Here is a 27,254-nt window from a genome sequence, read left to right as displayed (position 1 = left end):
CATGGACTCCCATCATTTCATTTTTGAGCCATTATACAGACTTTAGGCAGAAATTAAAGTTCTCACTTTAGGTAGATGTGAAGAGGAATGATACTTCCCTACTTAAATATTTCTTTTCTAATAGAGTTGTTACACTGACTAACCTATTTAAAAACATTTACATTAAAGGGGAAAATGTAAACAGTGATTTTTATAGCCACACAAATGGAATCTTAGCAGTCTTCTTTCTTGTCAAACAGAAGTCAAAGAACAATCTGCAGAGGAGGATGCCCAAACTGAAGTGGACAGAAACAAGCAGCTAACACCAATTCTTCAGCGCTCAGTATCTGAGGAGTCTGCAAGCTCCACTGCCTCTGTTGGTGTTGAAGCCAAAACCAGGTTAGTAAGTGAGACAGATGGGTGCTGAGTCAGTGGTGGGGGAAGGGCTGAGAGTTGAGTAATGGTTCAGAGAATGCTGGGAGAACAGGCTTGGGACAGTGCTGGTGCTTGGAAGCATTAGCAGAAACCTTGTTGGCAGCTGCTATATTTGAGACTGATGATTTAATTAGTCTGCAGGGAACTGGGGGTGGAAAAGCATGTTTCTTAAGTGTCATCCTCCGTGATCACACAACACAGGAAAACTTGAGAATTGCAAAATATTAACTATGTAAATGTAAAAGTTTGGGGTTTGTGTACAAGCGGATACACTACACCCACTAGTAAAGCCTTTCTGGTGAAAAATAAAACGTGCTATATATAACAATGGTCTAATATAACAGTACTTCCAAGGTTTCAGAGGATATTTTCTACATTTTTAGTAATGTTTTTTTAAATTTTATCTTGTATGCCATAATCCTACTTGCCTTTCAGAGTCTCGAACATGCAAATAAATGTTAACTGTGTTTTACTTTTTTCCTAAATTTGGGGTATCTATAAATTACTAGTGCCGATAAATGTAACAATCATATGACACTAGCAAGAACAAGACCTATCATGGGCAGGCACCACTGGAACAATGTCATGGAACTCTGGCCAAGCCTTCAGTGCAGCTAGTTAGCCAAATAGTGGGCTTCTGTTTGTTGCAGAGGTTATCATATCAGTTTAAGGACACTTTATAATATGGATGTATGTTTTTGACAGACTTGGATTAAAAATCACCCAAACCATTTCACTTCCACCTTGTCAGAGTTTGCACCTGTGCCCCCAGATACAAAAGGCTAGTGCCTTAACTGCCTACCTCACCTACCTTTACAGATTTTATCTGGTCACAAACTTCTGTTAGAAGGGGAATATCTGTGGGAGCTACCCTGATATATCAATAAAACTGAAGTGTGTGTGTGTGTGTGTATGTGTGTGTGTGTGTGTATTAATATACCCTTGCTCAAGAAACCATCTCATGATACTGATAGGGCAGTAGCTAAAGAGTTTTTCTCAGATCTTTTTTAGGGAAAAAAATATTGAGAAGGTGCTGACAAGGCAAGTATCTGGGGTCTGGAGGCAGGTATCTGGGGTCTGCAGGTTTCCTTCATCCCAGACAATTTGATTTTAGGCCTGGATGTAGTATGGACATTGCATTGACGGCAATGTTGGGTGGTCTCCTCCTGGCAATGGACAAAAATCAAATGTCCATTTATTTTTATTTCTTAATCTGATCCCGCACCCATCTAAAACCAATGCACATCCAAAGAACAACTGCTGTTTTTTGAATCTGTCTTCTGTATCATTGTCCATGAGAGGTGGTGACACATCTTCCTGGCAGGGGTGGAGGGAATAGCTTTTGAGTGGCTCCACTCCTTTTTGCTGGAAAGAACTCCAGATAGATGAAGCAGAATACGGTAAAGATTGACCCTCAATTGTGTCTGGGCATGGAGAGAGAGAAAACATGCCAAGATTTAGGGATAAGGTCAGAGGGGTTAGGGTGGATTGTGAATCCATGGAAACTTGAAAGCTAGAAGGGTAGTTTTGAAGTTTCTTCCAGATTATTTTTTTACCGTAGGAAACATTTATACCCCTCCTAAAGCTTAGAAATTTGAGGTTTTAGGGAAACCATGGAAGAAAGTATTGCAACAGAGAAGGCAGAAATTGATCAGAGCATGAAAAAGTAGCAGCGAGGGCAATGTCAAAGTAATGCAGAACAATGCCAATGTTTTGGCAAGTGAGAGAAATGCTTAATGACAAGGGTAAAGTGAGAGTAGACAAAGTCTGGGGTAATGGATGCCTTCAGGATTTCTGACTTCGTGAGTAAAGTTTAAGGCTGGATTTCATGGGGGTGAGAGTAGTGCAAGCGATATGTGACAAGGCACTTCACCCAAACAAATGATTTTGAAGCATTTAGGAGAAAAGAAGTTACAGTGTAGTTAGGGAGTATCAGTATTACTTTTATGCAGCCAATATCCAAAGCTTTTTTTCTTGTACTTCTCTCTGATCTCTCCTAACTTTGAGGCTAACTTGGACATCTCTGAGGGTGATGCTGGAGAATAGAGCCAAGGTTGTAACCTTAATGGAACTACCCAGCAGAAAGTGTGTTTGTGTGTATGTGCGTGCGCATGTGAGTCCAGGAGAGAGTGAACTACTAGTTGTGAATAAGAAATAGAGAAAGGAGTGGTAACAGAGTGTTAAGTTTAAAACTCAGAAAGTAGAGTGCTGGAGACACCAAAATAAAAAATAGCATCAGAAGTCATGCCTAGCTGAAGTAGGCTGGAGAGAAAGAGGCATCTGTGCTCAGAAATGAGTGGATTATTGATCTCTTGTAGGGAGGGGCAGGCAGTAAGATCAAGAAGAGATGGAGTCATGGCAGTGCCAAAAGCAGTTGTGCCAAATTTCTCTATATTTGTTCGTCTCATGATTATTAAACTTGCAGTATTAGCAGTACTCAGGGCCGGATTAATCTTTTGTGGGCCCCAGCACCTGAACCGTGGCCCCGTACCCCACTCCACAGCTCCACACCCTCTCATTGGAGGGCAGGAGACGGAGAGGAGGGGGGAGGGGGCTGAGAGGAGCAAGCGGCAGGCAGGACCTTTGTGGGGGAAGAGGCTGAGCAGGGGTGGGGCCTCAAGGCAGAGCAGGGGGGCGGGGAGGGTAGGACCAAGCTCCGGGGCTGAAGTGGTAATTGTCATGGTCTCTGAACGTCTCAGAATCCATGACCTCCATGCCCTGATCTTATCCTTAGTGATGATACAGTCTTTAATTACGTGATCAATGTGTGGGCCTAAGCCTTATTTACTACACACTATTCAAACCCTGTTCTGAAGGCAGAATTAATAATTTCCTCATGGGCTTTTCTATTTGGCACACCGCTGTAGTCTGAGTTCTTCACATAATAAATTTCTGTTCACTACATCTTTGTGAAATGAGGGGTTATTGTTGTTAACTCCATTTTACAAACAGCAGACTAGGCCCAAAGAGATTAAGGTTAAAAGTATCCACTAATATTAGGTGCCCAATTTGAGATGACTAGGACCTGATTTTCTGGAGTACTTAACATTATATACAGGGCCGGCTCCAGGGTTTTTGCCACCCCAAGCGGCAGGAAAAAAATAAAAAATAAAAGCCACAGTCGCAATAGGCGGCAGCTTCACCACACCGCTTTCTTCTTCGGTGGCAATTCGGCGGCAGGTCCTTCCCTCCGAAAGGGACCCGCTGCCGAAGAGCCCGATGTGCCGCTCCTTCCCCTTGGCCTTCCCAAGCACCTGCTTGCTGGGCTGGTGCCTGGAGCCGGCCCTGATTATATAGCACATTTTATGTGTAAAGCACAGCTCCCATTGACTTAGATGTAGTTGTGAGTGCTCAGCACTTCTGCAAATTAGATCTCAGGTTCTGAAATTGGGCACCAAGAAAATGAGAAACACACAATTAGTGGTCACCTGTGAACGTTTTGGCTTAAATGACTTGACTAACCTCACACAGGAACTCTGTGGTAGAGGCAGCGATAGACTCCAGTTACGTAGGGCAGCGTTCAGCAGCCATAACCATTAGACCTTCCTTTCTCTCCCTGCAGCCCTGTCTCATTCACTGCACACCTTCCAACTTCTGTAATAAATGAGGCAGGTATCCTACAGGCAGGGGTGAAAGTAACTTACAGGACTTACCGGTACTGCTGGAGTCCTGAGGGGGCGTGGCCTCATCTGGAAGAGGCGTGGCCTCTCAAGATTTAAAGGCCCTGGTGCACCGGCTGTGGCTGGGAGCCCCAGGGCCTTTAAATCAACCCGGGGCTCTCAGCTGCAGAGGTGGCTGGGAGCCCCCGGGGCTCAGGGGCAAATTAAAGGGCCTGGGGCTCCGGCCGCCGTGGCGCTCCGGGCCCTTTAAATCCCCACCACAGCTCCAGCTGCCGGAGCTGCGGGCGAGATTTAAAGGGCCTGGAGCTCCCGCGGCTGCGGGGAGCCACAAGCCTTCCCGAGCTGGGGCCGGGATTTAAAGGGCCTGGAGCTCCTGTCGCTGTGGGGAGCTCTGAGCCATTTAAATCCAGCCCCAGCCTGGCCGCCGGAGCTGCGGGTGCGATTTAAAGGGCTCTGGGCTGCCCGCAGCTTCAGGAGCTCTGAGCCCTTTAAATCCTGGCCCCAGCCTGCCCGCCAGAGCCGTGGGCGGGATTTAGAGGGCTCTGGGCTGCCCGCAGCCACAGGAGCTCTGAGCCCTTTAAATCCCGGCCCCAGTCCGCCCAGAACCCTTTAAATCACCGGTGCAGACCGGCACGGCGTACTGGCTCTTGCTGGTACGCCGTACCGGACCATATCGGCTTACTTTCACATCTGCCTACAGGTAATAGCTGGCTTTAGTATGCAATCATGATTCCTCCCCTGAACAGGTCCATATTGGGCACTGAATGAGGCCCGAGGCCTGTGGAAAAATTAGTATATGATCATGTAACTAAAGACTGTACCATGATAGTATATCTACAAGGTGCTAAGTAATAGTTGCTCAGGCAATTTTAATTCTGCATTTCCTAACTTTTGAGTGCTTGACTTTGCAACCTTACAAACCTTATTTTAACTTGTTGTTTGTGTGTAATTTCCTAGATTTTTTTTTTAAAAGCAAACTGAAAAGACACAAATTCCATCATATGGCAGCATATTGACATCCACATGGTTCATCAGGAGGGTTGGAACCTTTAGATCTACTGCATAGACCTGTGCCACTTGAGCTATCAGAGTAACTGACTGTAATAATAAGTTGTCATCCTCTGTGTGAGCCATCAGAGGGAGTGAGACGCAGTTTGTCAGGGAGTTTCATGGATATTTGCTGGCAGAAGAGGAATGGTGAAGCTCAGGAATCCATTCCAGGTTCTTGGGAGTGTGCTTTAGTGGAAATACTCATAGAATCAAAGGGTGAGAAGGGACCTCAAGGGTCATCTAGTCTACCCCCCTGCCAAGATGCGGGAGTTGCTGTGTCTAAACCATTCAGGACAAATAGCTATCCAGCCTCCCTTTGAAAACCTTCAGTGAAGAAGCTTCCACAACCTCCCTCGGTAGTCTATACCATTGTCCTACTGTTCTCAGGAAGTTTTTCCTGTGATTTAATTTAAATCTGCTATGCTTTAGTTTGACCCCATTGCCTCTTGTCCTGCCCTCGGTGGCAAGAGAGAACAACTCTTTTCTATCTTTTTTATGGCAGCCTTTCAGGTATGGGAAGACTGCTATCATGTCCCTCCTTAATCTTCTCTTTTCCAAACTAAATATATCCAGTTCCTTCCGCCTTTGCTTATATGGCTTGCATTCCATCCCTTTGATCATCTCGTTCATCTCTGGATCCTTTCCAGTTTCTCTACATCCTTTCTATACCTTGGTGACCAAAATTGGACGCACTACTCCAGCTGAGGCCTAATCATTGCTGAGTAGAGTGGTACTATCACCTCCAGTAGCTTGCATGCTATGCCTCTTAATGCAACCTAAAATTGCATTTGCTTTTTCTGCAGCAGCATCACATGGCTTACTCATGTTGAGGTTGTGATCCACCACAACTCCCAGATTCTTCTTAGCAATGCTGCTGCCAAGCCATTTTTTCTCCAATCTGTATTTGTGCATTTGGTTTTTCTTCCGTATGTGTAGCATCTTACGTTTGTCTTTGTTTAATTTCATTTTGTTGTCTAAAGCTCAGTTCTCCAATTTTTCAAGATCCCTCTGAATTTCAGATCTATCTTCCAAGGTATTGGCTACTCCCTGCTAGCTTTGTGGCACCTGCAAACTTGATCAGTATACTCTTCATACCTCCATCCAGGTCATTAATAAAGATGTTAAACAACACCGGACCCAGGACATATCCCTGTGGAACATGACTTGAGACCTCCCTCCAGAGTGACATAATTCTATTAATAGTTACTTTGTTTACTCATCTGCCTGTTCCTCATGCCCCCAAGTTTGGCCCATTCTACCCTGTCTTTGTCCCAGTCCTGTCTCTTCATCATTTGTGGCGCCTTGTCCCAGTCAAATTTTCCTTCCTTACCCAGTCCCAGTCTCCACTCTTCAGGCTTCTCATCCCAGTCTCGGTCTCCTTGCCCAGCCAGTCCCAGTTCCCCCCCACCCTGTTCCTCATCCGATCTGTCTCTTCCCCCACCCCACACACTCATTGGCTCCTAGCACCGGACTCTGTCCTCCCCCCCTCACCTTTCCTTAGATGCTGCCCCACTCTCCTTGTCCATCCAGTCCCAGTGTTTTTCCACTTCTACCAGCTCCTTGTTGGATCTCAGTATTCCCCTTCCCTAGCCAACTGGTCTACAGTCATCCCACTCATTTCTCTCACTGGCTACCATCACCCAAACATTCCCAGCCTCTCCTCCCTTCCGGTCCCAGCCCCTCACTTCCAGTCTCAGTCCCCTTGTGCAACAAGTACCAGCCTGTCCTCTCTTTCCCCCACACGCCCTCCAGTCTCCCGGTCTCCCTGCCCAACCAGGCTAAGTATCGCACCCCCCATTTCCATCTCCCAGCTCCTGGTCTCACCAGTCCCAATTTACTTCTTCACCCTTCCCCCGATCTGACTTTTGTGCCCTCTGCATTTGAATCAGATGGCTTCTTCCTCCACATTGCCTGTTTTGCCACCAGATGGGTCATTGAAGGCACAGAAGGAGACAGGCTCCCTGCTCTCAGTTCCAGTGCCTGGCACCACCTCGGTCCACGGCAGCCATGAGCTGCAATTGCAGAGAAAGTCCTTCTGAGCCCTGATGGCCTTGGGCGGGAGGGAGCATGCTCAGTCACTCTGTGGGGATGGCGCATACTTAGTCACTATATGGGGTGGCTCATGCACAGTCTGGTCAGCACTAGGAGTTGTGAGAAGCGCAAACTTGCTTAGTGGGGACAGACAGTTCAGAGATTTTAGCTGGCAAGCTCTAGCAAGTCTCTACGGAGCATGTGCAAAGAGCAGTTTTCAAAGGCCTATTTGTAATCTGGCAAAGTTTAGGCAGATTTTCACAGGGACGGCAAAGACAACCCCCCGTTTAATTTCAAATCCATTTTCCAAAGCATGGGGGCACTAGTGCATATCAAGGAAAAGGTCATCAGTATATTTTAACCAGTGCCAAACAACATACTTTCCCTAGCTTAATTCTTGGAAATGGCTGAATTCCCACACCCCACCCCACCCCTCTTCTCCCCCCCACCAAAAAAAGAGCAGACTGAGGCAGATACTAGGCATGGAAAATTTCAACTGAAATGGTGAAAATTTGACAAGTTTTATAAGCAACAGAAAATAGGGTCTTTATAATGGGAAGTGTCAGGGGACCTTAATAATAGGCAACATTACCAACCCCACTTGTAATATGTGGACAGTGCACTTCTTTTTTTCCCTGTATTTTCATCTGCTTAGAGATGAAGTTTTGTTTACACACATGAACTGTGTGCTTTGAGCTGTGAAACATCTTTAGAAATAGTCCACAGACGTTTTTCATTTTGCCACTCATCGCTTAAATCAGCCTGGATTTCTCACTGTTGTTCCACTCTCTTGCTTAAGGGTTAAAAAAATCTATTCTGGCAGAGCTTGAAGAATAACTGTAGATGGCTTCCGGATAATTTTTTCTACTTATGAGCTATTAGGTAGTTTCTTGAAATTTGCTTTATTTAAAACCAGTGTTCTGATGGCACCTGCTGTATTTAAGGCACCTCATGGGTTTCATTATATACATCTATTTTTTTAACATTTGTAATTGAGCTTTGAAAATTTACCTTGAGCTGAAACCTGCCACATAATGGCTCTGAACAGGAGCATATTTTTTTAATTATTTTTTTTCTTACAAATGTCAGTAAATTGTTTTTGTTTTGTTTTTTTGTTTGAAGAGAAGAGTACTGTTAGGTTGTTTGTGTACATGCTGAACTCCAGCTGTGCTGATTTTGAAAAAATTGGAAAGCTGTGTGTAATGTGGTTTAATTACTTTGTATATTTTGAAGGTGGTGAAAATACAGAATAGTTTTAAACTTTGAAATATGGCTATTGCCTGTACTTACCACTTACAAAAAATTATTGGAAGGAATTTTACTAGGCACATGTAACGTGCATGCGAAAATACTGTATATACTTACAAGACAGTCTGCAATGGCAACATCTAGCAAACTAATACAAGAAATTCCTGGCTGATTGATTTTTCTCTTGTGATTCATTTTATGTCAGAGAGGAGAGATTTTTTTTGCATTTTTAACAGCCACATTTAGAAATGAGTCAAACACAATTTCTACATTTCAAAAATATTTTTTTTTCTTTTTTTAATGTTTTCTAGACCACCCGTTATTGTGCTTGGCACTCCTTATGCTTCGATCCAATACGTTGAGAGAACTGAATTCTTGGCTTGTGAATTCTGCTTCCATGTCAAGATCTTACACAACTTATAATGACATTTCTCCGCAGGCAGCTTTACACTGAGCTACTGCATTGGAGGAGCATGAGGGAAAGTTACCAAACATGTACAGGAACCCCAGAGTCTCTAGTGATGAATGCTCAAACTGCAAATGTTCACACTTCACTCCCATAATTTTCATATGAGGCTTAGCCACTGTATTTTTCAGTGCATATCTTGTATACATTAAAGCTCACAATGAAGCATATTCATGGCATTGTTTATTTTGGAAATATTTATAAAATAAAGTGCTGCTGAATACCTTGGTTTTGCCTCACATAAGTAGCACTCTCTAAGGGTGCATCCACACTAATAAAACTGGTTTGTTCTTAATTCGTAACCAAAACAACAGGAAATCCTAGTGAGCATAGGGCAGTTTGTAGTTTTAATACAAGTTACGGATGTCTGCTATCTACCTGTCAGCTAACACAAGGTTCAAACAAATGTTTTTCCAAGTGGAGACAAGGCTTTACTCTAAAGTCTATGTTTGTGTGTGTGAGGAAAAATATTAGACAACACATTGATGTGCTGTGCTTTTGTTAGTAGTTAAAATGGGTGGAAGGATTATTCAGATTAACATTACCATCCAGCATGTATGAACGTGGAGGGAACAGAACTTTCAAGGATAGCTCACATCTACTTGAATAACTAAGGCCATGTCTACACTCACAAAATTATGTGATCTAATTTACATTGGCATACAGCCACCGCAGTTATTACATCACTTGTGCGTGTACACACTTAACTCCTTGTGTCGGTGGTGCACCGCCTCACCAGGAGTATTTGTATTGATGTAGATTGCAGTGCACCATGGGTAGCTATCCCACTGTGCAACTCACACCATCTAGCATGGAGTATTTTGGGAAGTTTTGCAGTGCCTGATGCATAGTGATGACAGGGAGCATGGGGGTCAACATTCCATAATGCAGTGTTGTCCATCCCATAATATTTCACATTCTCTTTACAAAATCCGCACAAACTCTCACGTTTTTTCTCACTGTCCACCATCTCTGACAGAAGCACAGAGCCTGCACAGCTCTGCACTATTATCATGAGTCATTGCAAGCACAGGGCAGATGATCCTGCAGTATTTGCAGAGCCACAAGAGGAGCTGTGAGGAACATGATGATTCCTTGGAGGCTAGATTGCTGTGGGACATAGAAACAATTCAAGGTTGTTGGTGGCATTGAGTGAGCAGCTGGAGGTGGTGGAGCACCAATTCTGGGCCTGGGAAAGAAGCTCTGATTGGTGGGATCACCTTGTCATGCAGGTTTGGGGTGATGAGCATTGGTACAGAACTTCCAGATGTGTAAGACCACATTTTTGGATCTCTGTGCTGAGCTTGCCCCTGCCCTCCAGCACTGGGAAAACAAAATGAGAGCTGCATTGACAGTTGAGAAGCGAGTGGCGATCACATTGTGGAAATTTGCAGCACCAGATTGCTGCCAGTCAGTTGGGAATCAATATGGAGTCAGAAAATCCACTGCAGGGGCCATTAATCGCCTCCTGCTACGTAGGACTGTGACTCTGACAATGTGCAGGACATAGTGGATGCTTTTGCAGCAATGAGGTTCCCAAACTGCAGTGGGTTAATAGAGGGCACGCATATCCCTATTTTGGCCCCAGACCACCTTGCTACAGAGAACATCAACAGAAAGAGCTACTTTTCTATGGTATGCAAGTTCTGGTGGATCACTGGGGATGCCTTACCAACATCGGTGTGGGCTGGTCAGGGAAAGGGCATGACGTGCACATCTTTAAGAACACAGGACTGTTCAGAAAGCTGCAAGCAGAGATTTCTTTCCCCAGGGATGAATTACCACTGGGAATGTGGAAATGTCAGTAGTGATCCTGGGAGACCCAGCCTACCCTTTGCTTTCATGGCTCATGAAGCTGTATGCCAGCCACCTTGACAGCACTTCAACTACAGGCTCAGCAGGTTCAAAATAACAGTTGAACGTACCTTTGGTCATTTTAAAGGGTTGCTGACATTGCTTACTTATAAGATTTGACGTCAATGAGAAAAATATCCCAATGGTTATAGCTGCCTGCTGTGTCCTGCATAATATCTGTGAAGCAAAGGGAGAAAAGTTTCCACCAGGGTGGAGGTGGAGCAGTTGTCTGCTGAATTTGAACAGGTGGATACCAGGGCTGTAAGAAAAGCTCAACGTGGCGTTGTACAGATCAGGGAGGCTTTGGAAGACTCTTTTAATACTGAGCCAGAGCACTGTGTGTTGCTGTAATGTGCTGTACATGGCCTCGCTCTTTTGTGGCCCTTAGGGATCTTGTTGTGATTGCTCTATATGTAGGAATATAACAATGTCAATGCACCTATTAATATTGTCTGTGGAGGATGTTATGGGATCTGTGACACAGTGAAGTAACAAAAAATTGGTGGGTGTCAGACCTGCTCAGCACCACACAGCATATGTTGTGAACTAATAAAGATTAATTTTGTTCCCAAAAATAGAATTTTATTCTGTAACATGAACAAGGCAATTAAAAAAAAAATTAGAACTTAGGCCTTGTCTACACTGGCAAGTTACTGCGCAGTAAATCAGCTTTCTGTGGTGTAACTCCCGAGGTGTACACACTGCCAAGCCACTTAGTGCACAGAAACTCCTCAGTTCCAGCGTTGCAAAAAAAAAAAACCCACATCAACGAGAGTCGTAAGCCTTAAAGCACAGAGGCTCCAGCACTGTATTGGCAGTGTAAACACATTACAGTGCAGAAAGCAATCAATTGGCCTCCAGAAGTGTCCCATAAAGTGGCTGCTCTCCTCATTGATTTGAACTTGGCTGCCCTGGAGTCATGCGCCCCTCCCCTTTCAAAGCTCAGTTTCTGGCGGCCCTAGCATGCTGTGCTGATCTGCTCTGGGACACAAAGGAAACCAGTAATGTGGAATGCTCGTGCTGTTGAACGCAGAGGCACGCGTGTGTGTGTGCGCGTGCACGTACGTGTGTGTGTGTGTGTGTGAGAGAGAGAGAGGCAGATTGCTGTGCAGAGAGCCCAAGGGAAGGAGGCGAGGGCTGATGTCGGGGTTTCGCCCTCCCCCTGCCTCAGGACTGGTTGCTTCCTGCCGCTGTCTGAACTTACAAGACAGCATGCTGACACACTCTCTGTCCCCCAAAACACACACTCTCCTCCCCTCTCCATACACACCCACGCACATTTCCTGTCACACACTCCCCCTCCCCCCCCCCACTTCAGTTGTAAAGCAGCTGGCAATGTAGTAGGATGCCCATGGAACAATGGGATTGGGAAACCTGCATCATGTGATGCTGTGCCTGCCCCATGAGGCATTGCAAACCCTTCCCAAAGCACCCTGCCGCCAGTTGCACAGTGGGATAGCTACCACAATGCACTGCTGTCTTTGCTGTTGTAAGAGCTGCTAATGTGGATCTGCTCTACTGTCACAAGGAGCATAGTGTGGACATGCAACAGCAGTTTAATTCCAGCACTTTAGTAAAAGTTGCACAAAACTTGCCAGTTTAGACATACCGTTAGACTTGCTCTACACTGCATGCTTACTTCAGTATAACTATATGGCTCAGGGGTGTGAAAAATCCACACCTAGGAGTGACATAGTAATACTGACTGTAACCCCCTGTATAGAGAGCTCTGTGGCGGCAGGAGAGCAACTCACGCCAACAAAGTTATCACCTCTTGTAGAGGTGGAATTATTAAGATGATGGGAGAGCTCTCTCCATCGGCTTAGTGTGTTCACTGGACGTGCTACAGTGGCATTAAGTTGGAGTAGCAGATCACGTATGTCAGTGGGAGACAAACTTAAATGAAGACACATCCACAGCTAAGTTGATGTAACCTGTCTTGCGTCGACCTAGCTGTGTAATGTAGACCAGGCCTAATACTGATGATGCTGTGAAATCCTATTTTTCCCAAACATTCCATTTCATAGTATTAAATCAAACTTAGACTTCTATCAGGAAAAACAAATGCAGAAAATATATAGACCAGGGCCTGATAAAATACACCCTGGAATATTCAAGGAGCTGACTGAGGAGATAACTGAGCCATTAGTGATTATCTTCGAAAAGTCATGGAAGATGGGTGAGATTCCAGAGGACAGGAAAAGGGCAAATATAATACTGATCTATAAAAAGGGGAATAAGGACAACCTGGGGAATTACAGACCGGTCAGTGTAACTTCAGTACCTGGAAAGATAATGGAGCAAATAATTATTAAGCAATCAATTTGCAGACACCTAAATGATAAAATGGTAAGTAACAGTCAGCATAGATTTATCAAGAACAAATCATGTCAAACCTACCTTATAGCTTTCTTTGACAGGGTAACAAGCCTTGTGGATGTGGGGGACGGGTAGATGTGATACATCTTGACTTAGTAAGACTTTTGATACTCTCGCACATGACTTTCTCATAAACAAACTAGGAGATGAAGCCTCGATGGAGCTACTATAAGGTGGGTACATAACTGGTTGGAAAACCGTTCCCAGAGAGTAGTTACCAGTAGTTCATAGTCAAGCTGGAAGGGCATATCAAGGGTGAGTCTCGCAGGGATTGGTTCTGGGTCCGGTTCTGTTCAATAGTTTCATCAATGATTTAGATAATGGCACAGAGAGTACACTGATAAAGTTTGCGGACGATACCAAGCTCGGAGGGGTTGCAAGTGCTTTGGAGGATACGATTAAAATTCAAAATGATCTGGACAATCTGGAGAAATGATCTGAAGTAAATAGGATGAAATTCAGTAAGGAAAAGTGCAGAGTACTCCACTTAGGAAGGAACGATCAGTTGCACGCATAGAAAATGGGAAATGACCGCCTAGGAAGGAGTACTGCAGAAAGGAATCTGGGGGTCATAGTGGATCACAAGCTAAATATGAGTCAACACTGTATCAGTGTGGCAAAAAAAGCAACCATCATTCTGGGATGTATTAGCAGGAGTAAGCAATAAACAAGTAATTCTTCTGCCCTACTTTGTGCTGATTAGGCCTCAACTGGAGTATTGTATCCAGTTCTGGGTGCCACATTTCAGGAAACATGTGGACAATTGGAGAAAATCCAAAGAAGAGCAACAAAAAAGATGAAAGGTCTAGAAAACATGACCTGTGAGGGAAAATTAAAATAATTGTATTTGTTTAGTCTGGAGAAGAGAAGACTGAGAGGGGACATGATGGCAGTTTTCAAGTATATAAAAGGTTGTTACTAGGAGGAGAGAAAAACATTGTTCTCCTTAACCTCTGATGATAGGACAAGAAGCAATGGTCTTAAATTGCAGCAAGGGCGGTTTAGGTTGGACATTAGAAAAAACTCCCTGTCAGGGTAGTTAAGCACTGGAATAAATTGCCTAGGGTAGTTGTGGAATCATAGGAGATTTTTAAGAGCAAGTTGGACAAACACCTCTCTGGGATGGTTTAGATACTATTTCGTCCTGCCTTGAGTGCAGGGGACTGGACTAGAAGACCTCTCGAGGAGGTCCCTTCAGAGGCAGATTTACCATGAAACAGTGTGGTGGCCCCGAAATGCAGGACAAATCTCATCTGACAGCCTGCCCCTGAGTCCTGGCCAGCGGTGCAGCAGGGCTTAGGCTGCCTGCATTTCGTTGCCTGTGGCCCCATGCCGCTCCTGGAAGCGTCCGGTGGCTGGCATGTCTCTGCATGCCTCTGGCAGGGGGGAAGGCGGCTCCGTGCGCTGCTCCTGCCCCAGACATTTCATGGAGACCCCTCTTTCTCCCCGCCCCCCCAGGGGCACGCAGAGACGTGCTATCAGCAGGGCTAAGGCGGTTCCCTGCCTGCATTGCCTCCCTCCTTCTGCACCACTACCGGAAGCGGTCAGCATGTCCCTGCGACCACTGGGGAGGGGGTGTGGGGGCGGAGTGTCTCTGTGCATTGACCCCATCCTGAGTGTTGACTCCGCAGCTCCCATTGGCCAGGAACTGCGGTCAATGGGAGCTGCAGGGACAGCACCTGCAGGCGCGGTGCACAGATTAGCCCCCCCGCCCCGCCTAGGAGCCGCTGCCAGAGGGCTGTGCTGGTCACTTTGGGAGCCACGCTGCCCAAGGTAAGAGCTGCCTCCCTGACCTCTCCTGCCCCAGCCCAGAGCCCACACCCTTCACCCCATCCCTAGGGTGACCAGGCAGCAAGTGTGAAAAATTGGGTTGGGGTGGGGGGTAATAGGAGCCTGTATAAGAAAAAGCCCCAAATATCGGGACTGTCCCTATAAAATCGGGACATCCGGTCATCCTACCCCTCCCACACCCCAACCTCCTGCCCCAGCCCAGAGCCCGCACCCAAACTCCCTCCCAGAGACTGACCCCCCTCATCTTCTCCTGCACCCCAACCCCCTGCCCCAATCAAGGTACCTCACTTTATTTTCATTTACTTCCTATTACTTATAATATAGGAGGAGCATGAAGAAAAAAAGAATGAAAAACCGGCGGGGAGATAAGAGAGGCTTCTTCTTGGCTGGGTCCCCCGATGGGGGGTTTCCAGAAATGAAGTTGCGCACAGGACCCCACTAACTCTAAATCTGCTACTGGGTCCCTTCCAGTCCTATGGTTCTATTTCAAATTTCTACAGTAATTCACCCAATCTACACAAACCAAAGATTCAGACTTATCTAGTTCATCGTTCAAAGTGCCATGGTGTCTATGTGAAAAGGGGATCTGAAGGCAAGCCTAGACACCAAAAAATTTTGCCACATGAGCCTTTTTAAAACAGACATTGTAAACATCAAGTAATATCTGCCCCTCTCAACAAACTGCTATAGAAAAATAAAGCACTGCACAAACTGCAATGAGCATTTTAAAATGATGATATAACCCAAAAGAGAGTTTGCAGACCTTTTTTGCCCCTGTTAAAATGGAAATCCTGGTGCAGCCTTAACTGTCACGGTGCTACATCCCACCGTAATATTGCTACGATACATTAGGGCCAGGATTAGAGATAATGGCATAAGCTTGGGTCATTTGGTCAATGGGTTCCTCAGGTACAATCTAACTCCTCCTCTTCCCAGAAATAACTGCTTTTAATAAGCAAATTGTTCTAAAACCCCCATTGATAGCAAAATTGTCTTGAAAATTTCTTGCACAATAGGGGCTGGAGGAGACTTTGGGAAAGGACATCCATTGAGTTGAATGGATCAGTTTATATGTCTCAGAGGTATTGCGTCAGGCTTTTCATAAATCAGATGTTCTGATTTATCTGAGCACATCCCATTGAGATGAATGGGACACTTCACATCTCTGCAATCCTCCTGTGTTTCAGAGGGTTGTGTAGAACACTCCCTGCTAACACTGGACCCCAAAGTGGAGTACAGAGTCTGGGACTCCCCTCCATATCCCCTTGCTGCCTCCAGCTAGGAGATGTGTTCCTAACAGCCCACTGGTTAGCACCTCCCTTCTTCCATGTTGCTCCTCTACTGCTGGGCAGGGGGAGCATGAAGGGGCCAGGAGGAGGGCAGCTGATAGCAGAATGGCAATGAAGATTTTCCAGGAAGACTCCAGGAGCCTCCCATTGGCGCACTCTCGCCCTCCTCAAAAAGCCAAAAGAAACTAACTGCCTAAAAACTTCATTAACGCTGAGGTAAGGTTGACTTCAGTGCCTCATGGTATTGCAGAATGTTGAGTGCACCTGGACTTAAAGTTAGTGATCCATTTGGCTGAAGATGTATCTCTCGTCATATTTGAATGCGAGATGTGGTAATGTTCTGCAAGTAATCCCTGCACCAGTCAGTATGGCTGTTCCTAACACAGTGAAGGGCAGTTGGAGTGCATGCAGACAAAGGAATGAATATAGTTACGTGGGGCACAGCATACTACATGAAAAAGCTCGTTTACATTGTCATTCCTTGTTATAGCCACAGGGCAGCCCTGGCTGAAATGGTATCTTGCCAGTGGCTCTTCAGAGTGGGGCTGGTATGCACTTTAATATTGTATGTCCGGCTTTTCAGAGGTTTAAGTAGAGATGTACTTGACTTTGGCGAATGGGAAAAGGTACTGTTGGGCAACCTTAACTTTGTGTTAACAAAGTTTTTGGGTAGTGAATTGTACCTTAATTTTCTAGTTGACTGTTTGCGAGCAAGCAAGAAGAGCTTGTTCTTCTCTGACTGAATAATGTGCAACCACTTATACAATACTGCATGTGCGGAAATGAAGTTGTCTGAACAGTAAAGTCTGTGTTTTAGGAGGGCTTCTAATGAATGTATGTCACTACTTGAGTGGAGGAAACCATGATTGTTTTTCTCCTTTTACTCCGACTTGAACCTTTTCCATTGGTTCATTCTAGGGCTTTTTTGGTGGTATTTTATTTCTGGTTGGAACATGGATGAGTGGGAGGACTCAATAAATGTGACTGGCATCTTAGTTTGTTGTCAGGGATTTGGGTAGGTTCTGCTGTTGGGTTGGATATTGGTTCAGATTGCTCTGGGGGACAGGGACTTAAAAGGTCAAGCTGCTCTACTCAGCATGTTTTTGAGCTCACTAGGTTTTGTGGTAGAGGGTACAGGTTTAGCAGCTGGAAGTTTGGGTCTCCATTTAAGGTTTCTCAACAGGCTCTTGACTAGGAGCAGACATTATCCTTGCTAGGTATGTCTGTGCTGCATTTTAAAAGCCGTGGCAGTGAATCACAGAGTCCAGGTGTACAGGCTTAGGCTTGTGCTGTGGCACTAAAAACAGCAGTGTAGATGTTCCAATCTGGGCTGGAGCTCAGGCTCTGAAGCCTGGGGAGCCTGGGTGGGTTTCAGAGCCTGAGCTCCAGCCCAAGCCCAAATGTCTACACAGCTGTTCTTAGCACCGTAGCGTGAGCCCAAGGCTGTAGACCTGAGCTGAGAGACTCGCTGCTGAGGGTTTTAAAATGTGCAGTGTAAACATACCCACTGCCCTTGATCAAAATATCCTTCCCAACTAACTACCATTGTGCAGTGTATTGGATTCTAGTTGTCCACCTTGATGCCATTTTTTGCGCGCTGTGTGTGTGTGTGTGTGTGTGTGTGAGAGAGAGAGAGAGAGAGAGAGAGAGAGAGAGAGAGAGAGAGAGAGAAAAACTACATGAAACACTCTTGATAGCTTCTGTCTTCTCAGAGTCTACACTACAAGCTCTACAATGGCACAGCTATAGACACTTCCTACAACAGCAGAAGGGGTTTTCCTTTCACTCCTTTGAGGGCAGTAGCTAGGTTGATGGAAGAATTCCTCTAGCGGTGTCTGCAGCAGGGCTTCGTAAGTCGTCTTAACTATGACTGTTAAGGGTGTGAATTTTTCACAGCCCGGAGTGACAAAGCTAGATCAATTTAAAGCCATGTCTGCACTATGAATTTACATCGGTATAACTACGTTGCTCACAGGTGTGAAAAATCACACCCCTGAGCGACATAGTTATAACGACTTAACTCCCTGTGAACACAGCGCTATGTCGACAGGAGGGTTTCTCCTCCTGTCGACTTAGCTACCGTCTCTTGGAGAGGTGGATACCTACGCCAGTGCAAGAAGCCCTCCTGTTGGCTTAGGTAGCATCTTCACTGAAGACTTTTCATCATGCTGTAATGTTTAAGTGTAGAACCTCCCTAAGTTTTAGGTGTAGACTAGGTCTAAAGCAGTATTATTATTCCATCCTGAATGGCAGTGTGCCATGCTCTGGATTTTAAGCAGTATATAAGAGAACAGAATTTGGCCCATATGGCTGAAGAATTAAATGATGGAACAGCATAAGGATATAGGTATAATAGTGGTCTGCTTGCTTTTCCATTTCAATAAATTATGAAGAGATCAGTAGGTGGCATGTTAACTTGGTCATTATCCCCATTTTAAAATAGTACGCTATTCTGTAAACATCCGAAATCTGATCACAGGACTTGATTTTATGAGTCGCTGAGTTTCCTCAACTTCTTCTGTCTTCAGTCTGAATTGAGATCTCTTCTCCACTCCCCTAGAAATAAACTGAATGTTGATATATGGGAAAGGACTTGTATTTTTAAATTGTGTTTGTCTGTCTCACATGTTAGTAAAAGAAATTAGCCTTTGTCTATACAGACAGGGTTTAAAATATTTACGAAACACTTATTAGCTAAAAGGCTAAGAAAGTAGCTACAAAGGGAATTACATTCCAGAATAGCTATTCCTGATTAACTCAATGTGTGGATGCTCTTATTCTGGATCAGTTTAATCACTGTAGATTACGCTAATTCAGAATGAGGCACTCTTATCAGAATCATAGAATCATAGAATCATAGATCAGAAGGGACCAATATGATCATCTAGTCTGACCTCCTGCAAGATGCAGGCCACATTAGCCGATCTCCCCACTCCATTAGCAAGCGACCCCTGCCCCATGTTTCGGAGGAAGGCGAAAAACCTCCAGGGCCACAGCCAATCTACCCTGGAGGAAAATTCCTTCCCGACCCCAAATATGGCGGTCAGCTGAACCCCGAGCGTGCGGGCAAGACTCTCCAGCCATACCCTCTGGAAAAAGGTTAACATATCATTGACCCATTGTACTATTTACCAGTGTGGCACTTAATTAACCTATTGACTAAGCCCGGTATCCTATCATACCATCTCCTCCATAAACTTATCTAGCTTAGTCTTAAAGTCATGGAGGTCCTTCGCCCCCACTGTTTCCCTCGGTAGGCTGTTCAGTATTGCACTCCCTGATAGTTAGAAACCTTCGTCTAATTTCTAGCCTAAATTTCCTAACTGACAATTTATATCCGTTTGTCCTCGTGTCCACATTAGCACTGAGCTGAAATAATTCCTCTCCTTCCCTGGTATTTATCCCTCTGATATATTTAAAGAGTGTAATCATATCTCCTCTTATCCTTCTTTTGGTTAAGGAAAACAAACCAGCTCCTCAAGTCTCCTTTCATATGACAGGCCTTCCATTCCTCGGACCATTCTAGTGGCCCTTCTTTGTACCTGTTCCAGTTTGAATTCATCCTTCTTAAACATGGGAGACCAAAACTGCACACAATACTCCAAATGAGGTCTCACCAACGCCTTATATAACGGGACTAGCACTTCCTTATCCCTACTAGAAATACCTCGCCTAATGCATCCCAATACCACATTTGCTTTCTTAACGGCCACATCACATTGCCTGCTCATGGTCATCCTACGATCAACCAGGACTCCTAGGTCCTTCTCCTCCTCCGTTACTTGCAACTGGTGCGTCCCTAGCTTATAACTAAAATTCTTGTTAGTCATCCCTAAATGCATAACCTTACACTTCTCACTATTGAATTTCATCCTGTTACTAATACTCCAGCTTACAAGGTCATCCAAATCTCCCTGGAGGATATCCCGATCCTTTTCCGAATTGGCAATAGCTCCCAACTTGGTGTCGTCCGCAAACTTTATCAGCCCACTCCTACTCTTGGTTCCCAGGTCAGCAATAAATAGATTGAATAAAATTGGACCCAAAACCGAACCTTGAGGAACTCCACTAGTGACCCCCTCCAACCTGACAGTTCCCCCTTCAATACTACCCTCTGCAGTCTCCCCTTTAACCAGCTCCTTATCCACCTCTGGATTTTCATTTCAATCCCCATCCTTTCCAATTTAACCAGTAATTCCTCATGCGGTACCGTATCAAACGCCTTACTGAAATCTAGATATATTAGATCCACTGCATTTCCCTTGTCTAAAAATCTGTTACTTTCTCAAAGAAGGAGATCAGGTTGGTTTGGCACGATCTACCTTCGTAAATCCATGCTGTAAACTATCCCAGTTGCCATCGGCCTCCTGCTCCGTAACCACTCTCTCTTTAAAATTTTTCCATGACTTTGCATACTACAGATGTTAAACTAACAGGCCTGTAGTTACCCGGGTCACTTTTTTTCCCCTTCTTGAATATAGGAACTACATTAGCTAATCTCCAGTCCAACGGTACAATCCCCGAATTTAGAGATTTATTAAAAATCATCGCTAACGGGCTAGCAATATCACTCGCTAGTTCCCTTAATATTCTAGGATGAAGATTATCCGGGCCCCCCGATTTACTTCCGTTAAGCTGTTCAAGTTTGGCTTTCACCTCCGATACCATAATGTCTACCCCCATATCCTCATTCCCATCGGTCCCTGTATCACTATTCCTTAGCCCTTCATTAGCCTCATTGAAGACCGAGGCAAAATATTCGTTCAGATATTGTGCCATTCCAAGATTATCCCTAATCTCCACTCCGTTCAAAGTTTTAAGCGGTCCCACTTCTTCTTTCTTGGTTTTCTTCCTATTTATATGGCTAAAAAACCTTTTGCTATTGGTTTTAATCCCCTTCGCTAAGTCCATCTCCATCCGTCGTTTTGCCTTTCTCACTGCTTCCCTACACCCTTTGACCTCAATAAGGTAGGTTTCTTTGCTGATCCCTCCCATTTTCCAGTCCTTGTACGCTTTCTGTTTTTTCTTAATGACCCCTCTGAGACGCTTGCTCATCCAGCTCGGTCTAAAACTGCTACCTACGAGCCGTTTTCCCTTTCTTGGGATACATGCCTCTGACATAGCTCAGGAATAGCTACTCTGGAATAATAACTCCCTGTGTAGACAAGCCCTGCGTCTTTTATTCCCAGGTTAGCACAGAAGATGAGAAGGCAGACTTCCATGATCAACGTGTGTGCGCATGACACACACCCACACCTCCCTTCCAAACCGCTGAGAAGTGGAGGCTTCGGAGATTTCTACTAGGATTCTATTCATGGGTTTTGGTGTGGTTGGGGGTATCTTTCATATAAATGTCTGGCTATTAAATACTTGATAGAGTTGAAGCCCAATTGCTCCATATTTCTTTTAGAAATGAGAAGCTTTCCTTTTCTCCTTCGACCTCAATACTAGAATCCTCTGGCTTCTGAGAGAACATAGGATCTCTATGGTTCGATTCCTTCCCAGATTCTTGGCTCCTGAATGGGGGAATGTGTGTCTGCTACTGGGCTCTTAAACCAAGACTGCCGCTTTTTTCTTCCTCTCTGAATACACTAGTGCTTAGGTCAGCTGCTGTGGTTCATAGCTTTCCCCAAGCAGTAGCATGAAACTGACATGATTCTTTACATTTTCACAGGTGCCCACACCATTCTGAATAGCAGCCATGAAACTGACTAATTTTGTTAATTTCAACCTATTGCTGCTTGGGAAAGTTGTAACCTGCAGCAGAGACCCTGAAGCTGTCTCCAAGCCTAGAAAGTTCAGTAGCGCACCAGTACTGGGTTATATAATAGATTCATATTTTAAATATCTTCTATTTCATTCTTTACGCATTGTAATGTTTTGTTTGCAATTTTGACTGTTTTACATTGAGCAGGTTTTTTTGTTTAACTGTTCATAATGATCACAACAAATTATGTAAGTTGTTCCGGTTAATTTATAGACCAGCCACATGTGTATGAGTAGTTCAAATTATTCCTTCCAATGTGGAAAACTTTGGCTGATGAAACTCAGTGTTTACAAATGCAATGTGCTGCCCTTTCACCTACCATTAAATTCCTTTGAAGTTTCTCACAGTCCTCCTTAGGTTTGACTATCCTAAATAATTTTGGCACCTGATCTGCAAGCTGTGTGAATTAGGGTAACTCACATGTTTTCACCTAATACTCTGATTGAGCCATATTCTCTGAAATATGAATAGCTACTAATATGTTGCTCTGCCATATAACATTTGAAATTACATTTACATTTAAATTTACAGCCTGGAAGAGAAACCACGCTCATCTTTATGCCTTTGTCAGGGAACTTAGATTTTTCTTTCTTCAAAACATTTTTGTCTTCAGGCAGATTCTTGTAAATATTTCTGAAATTAATCCATTGCCTAATACTCAGTTATGAGCAAAATCTCTCCTGTGGGTTGTACATTGGAAGTATAGGCCAACACCTATCCTGTGTCAAGCAGGATCATTGGGGGCAGGAGAGGGGTCAACATGGGGCATGAATATGCACTAAGATTCTCTCCCAAAGCAACAGGATGGGGTCTTCTCTAGCACTCTCTTGAATGCTATGAGGGGGACCCAACTAAGGCTCCTGTTGAAGCAACCTGGCCCCAAAAGTTTGTGGTCTGCCAGTTTGGCGTGGCCAACTCCACATACATGATACGGTTGGCGGCATGTTGCTGCTTCTTGGGCCACCGTTGAGAAGTGCTCCAGAAAACCATGTCTTCCTGTTCAGCCTTTCCATATGAGACAGACAGTTGTGTGCTTGCAGGATGTCTCAGGGACCTTCTTTGCAACCAGTCCTCTTCCCCATCTGGTGTTGTATTGTAAGGGCAAGATTTTGTCCAGTCTCAAAGTACATTAAGACAAGGTTAAATTGCTGTATTGGATTGTCACAGTCCTCTGTTGGGGCTGCAACTTTTCCCTTTTTAGTTCTTTCTTCGTTCTGCTGTTGCTGCTGCTTGTATCTGACTTTGGGTATGTCTACACTAGAAATGCTGCAGCACCACATCTGCTTACCAAAGCAATAGAAGGGGTTTGTCCATTGGTGTAGTAAGTCCACCTATCTGAGAGGCGATAGCGAGGTCGACAGAATTCTTCCATCAACCCAGCAGTGTTTATAACCGGAGCTTAAGTTGATTTAATCACATTACACAGGATGTGAAATTTTTTGCAACCCTGAGCAATGTAGTTAAGCTGTCCTACCTTTTGTAGTGTAGACTAGCCCCTTGACTAGCAGTGCAGACGATCTGTTATTTTTTCCAAGTCCTAGTGAACACTGTACTGTAATTGGACCTCCAGGGGACTTTTTTTATTTTCAACTTACTGCTCCCAAAGTCCAAATATGCCGCTTCAGAGATGTGCTTAAATTCTATTTAAATGGAGCTCTTTCCAAACCAGGCTTCCACCCAAGTGCCAGATTCCCTGAGGCACATTTTGGGGATCACAGGGATATAAATACACATAAAACAAAGTTGCTCACTTAGGCGTAAAAATGTGTTAAATGATTTTTCTCTTTAAACAGTTTTTATGCAAATTTAAAAAGTTCACATTTTAGGTTTGTGAATATGGTTGTTTTAGAAATATTGTGCAGTAACCTCCATATGATGTGACACAAGGAATGCTGCCAGAACTGTCATTGTGTTTTGAGCGTTAATACAAGATTGCAAATGGTACAGGGATAACTTACTTAACAGGTCATAGTACTAAATACATGCAAGTTTCCTCAAGTATAAGTTTAGGCTGCTGTATTTTTACAGTGTTTGTATTAAATGGATATACACCTCTACCTCGATATAACGCTATCCTCGGGAGCCAAAAAATCTTAACGTGTTATAGGTGAAACCGCGTTATATCGAACTTGATTTGATCCGCCGGAACGTGCCACTCTGACCCCCTCCAGAGCGCTGCTTTACCACGTTATATCCGAATTCGTGTTATATCAGGTGGCATTATAATGGGGTAGAGGTGTATGTATTTGTATGTGATATGTAGCTATAACCTGTCTTTATGTAGTCATTGCTGTGTGTTCCATTATTCTGATCTTCCCATTAATTTTTTTAAATGTGTGTGTGATGTTTTGTATACAATAGATAATGCATGCATTTGTATCATAGATGCATGGTTATATGTTATACATACTGTGTGTGTTATAGATATATGTGTTTGTGTATATATACACACACACACACAATGTATATGTATGTCGTGTCAGTGCTGAGAGTTTTCGACTATATTATCTTTTTGGTTGATGTGGGATTTTAATAAGGTATTTCATCTCTTTCCCCTGCTCCCCCACCACTCCTTTCTTTCAATCACCACCATTTAGATTTGCACATACTTTTTGGATACAGTAGAATATGTGAAGTTTTTTTCCCTTGATAGACTAAGGGCTTTTAAGCATAGGAAAAATAAAAAATCTTTATTAACTTGGGTGTTTTCCACATTTTTAGCAGACTTTTATGGCAGAAAAACAAAACTACTGTTACATAATTTTAAATAATATATTTAGTAGTTAAATTGCAAATTTATTTAAAGATACACTTTAAATTATTATTTATGTTTTATTTATGGTACTTTGCATTCTGTTTGAGGAAAGTCAGATTGACCCAAAACATGACAATTAATAGGAAATCCCCCAGATTATCCTGGTTTAAAAAAGTTTCCTCTGCTTTGCAGCGAACAACTCTGCGCCTTTTGTTACTGTGGTGAACGAAGCTCATTAGGACAAGGAGAATTAAAACAATTCAGTCCAACGCTAGCGTTTATCATCCCCTGGAAGAACCAGCCTTTAAGTAAGAGTGAAACCAACGACCGCAGCGATGGAGCTTATGAGAGAACTCCAAGGCAAAACTCAGTGCCGCGCAAACAAAGAGGACAGAAGAAGTAAGTCTGTTTCATCATAAAAACTTCTGTCATAATTTTGTTGTATTGTTGATTTATTGTAGAGAGGCCAGGAAGCATATATGCAAACATTATGCAGTGATAAGTGAATAATTTGAAAATTTGAAATTATTTTAAAACCACATGATGCTTAGTATTTATTATTAATCTGTGTTTGAAAAATTGCAAACCATGTCAGAAAACTAGCAATCTTTCTTCTGCTTCTTATTGTTAAGGTTTTTTCCCCTAGAAGTGAGAATGTGTTCTTTTTTGGAGAGTACAAAAGTAAAAGAGACAGACTTACTTTAAAAGTACAAATGTATTTGTACTCTTGAAATAGATCTTAGAGAGAGCATGCAAAAGAACAGAAGAGGAGTAACACATTAACCAGTTGATTTCTAAACTGTTGTGTTTGTGTACATTGGAGAGGCAAGAAATTTGTGGGTGTCACTTTGTAATCTTTCTTCCCTTGCCCCCTCAAAAAATAATCCTTGCGACTGTGAAAAGCAATGTGCTATATGAATACAGTATATTCTACTGTGATTAGAACTCTGTTGTTTTTGTGTATGTCAATGTTCTGTTTTTAATCCATTGAAGTATAGTAATATCCCAGGTGCCTTTTGCAATAGAGCACTTTTTAATAGCTATTTCTGAGAAATTACATTCACGTACACATTCCTGTATGGTCCATGCTGAAAGATTATTGAATGTATTTATGGAAATGAAGTTTAAAATACATCCATAACTGTGAATGCAGATCTTTTTTAGTATTTGCATAATGGAATAGATTTTTCTTAATATATATTTGGATTTTGTAATTCTGGGTTTTTGCCGTTACCATGGTTAGATGTGTTCTTGTTTCAGAGCTGTCTTGCTAATATGTGGATTCAGTTGTGCTGGCTGATTAGTAGAGGTTTTTGTAGCCTATGGGAAAGTGCAAAATTAATTTAGCTTGGAACAACTAAGCAGCTCTGTCCCTTGAGGGTGATGATGTAATCATCCCCAAGTGCCATGCTGGCTAACATCCAAGTTTAAGTACTAAAGCATTGTTGTGTTGGAGTTTTCTGATTGGTTGATAGCTTTGGACTGCTGCCAATACAGTGAAGTAGTGAAGTAGGAAATGAAACAATAACAAAGAGAGGCAGCCTTTTAAAAGGATTTAAGGTGGTACATTTTAAGGAATCCTGAATTATCAAGGCATATGTAGCATTAAAAGTACTGTAGACATTTAAATTTGAATTCATATTCAGATTATGTTTATTCAGTTTAGATACATTTTAGTTTAATAGCCCTTAATTAAGTATGAATGCTGAATCGCTATATGAAGCTGGCAGTGATTTTATCCATTTGATATTCAGGAACTATAAACACAAATTAAAAAAAAACAGGTACTCAGATTTCCTTATTATAAAATCTGATATGAATGTGTAATTCTTTTTTAGATTGATTCAAAAATGACAGTAATTCAGTAACAGGAGCCTATGTTAATAATATCTGGCTTGACTGCATAGAGGGGTATTTGCCCTTTTGCGGTAGAATGGGTTAATTTAATACAGCAGTTCATAAGGGGACTATTTTATTCATAGTAATAGGTTTTACTCTTGAAGGTTTTGATTTCTGATATTGCACTTTTTTTTTTGTTATGACATAACATAATTTAGTGCCAAGGATTGAAAACTTCACCCACTCACCAATAATGAGAGAGAAGCTTTTCTTGACAGATGTGGAGGGGGGGGGGGGATCTTAACCATCAATTTTTGCACAGCTTAAGCTTTCACTTACATTTCCCCCATCTTCTTGCTCTTATGTTTCTGAAGGTAATCTTCAAAATAAGCCAAATGTAAAATGATTTTACTCCTAAATCAGCACACAACTCTGTTGCCTGCTGTAGCTCATAGCTTTACCAAGCAGTAAAGTAAAATTAACATACATTTGGTCAAGTTCACTGTTCTTTTTCAGAAGGGTATGAGCATCATGAAATTGTCAAGAACTATAGCAGTTTCATGCTGCTGCTACTGTCGACATCTATGAACAGCCACGGAGGCATATGCTTGATTTATTAATGAATAGGGGACTACCAAATTCACGGCCATGAAAAACACGTCACAGACTGTGAAATCAGAGTTCCCCAGTGAAATATAGCTATTGGAGGGGTGGAACAGGGTAGGCCTGGGGGCTCCTACCATTCACTGGG

The 27,254-nt window shown here is 43.4% G+C and overlaps 1 protein-coding gene across 14 annotated transcripts in view; it reads left to right on the top strand.

The window, feature by feature from the left end:
* KMT2C (lysine methyltransferase 2C) overlaps positions 1-27,254 on the top strand; it is a 346,573-nt gene that overhangs the window by 113,231 nt on the left and 206,088 nt on the right. For all 14 annotated transcript variants that reach the window (XM_039527507.1, XM_039527506.1, XM_039527503.1 and 11 more), the window contains 2 exons: positions 240-378; positions 24,857-25,063. In XM_039527507.1, coding sequence (XP_039383441.1) covers positions 240-378; positions 24,857-25,063 — 346 coding nt within the window. The remainder of the gene's footprint in view (positions 1-239; positions 379-24,856; positions 25,064-27,254) is intronic.

This window comes from Mauremys reevesii, linkage group 2 (genome assembly GCF_016161935.1).
Source record: "Mauremys reevesii isolate NIE-2019 linkage group 2, ASM1616193v1, whole genome shotgun sequence".
Taxonomy (NCBI): Eukaryota; Metazoa; Chordata; order Testudines; family Geoemydidae; genus Mauremys; species Mauremys reevesii.
The sequence above is the reverse complement of the archived record's forward strand: the minus strand, read 5'-3'. Positions and strand labels throughout refer to the sequence as shown.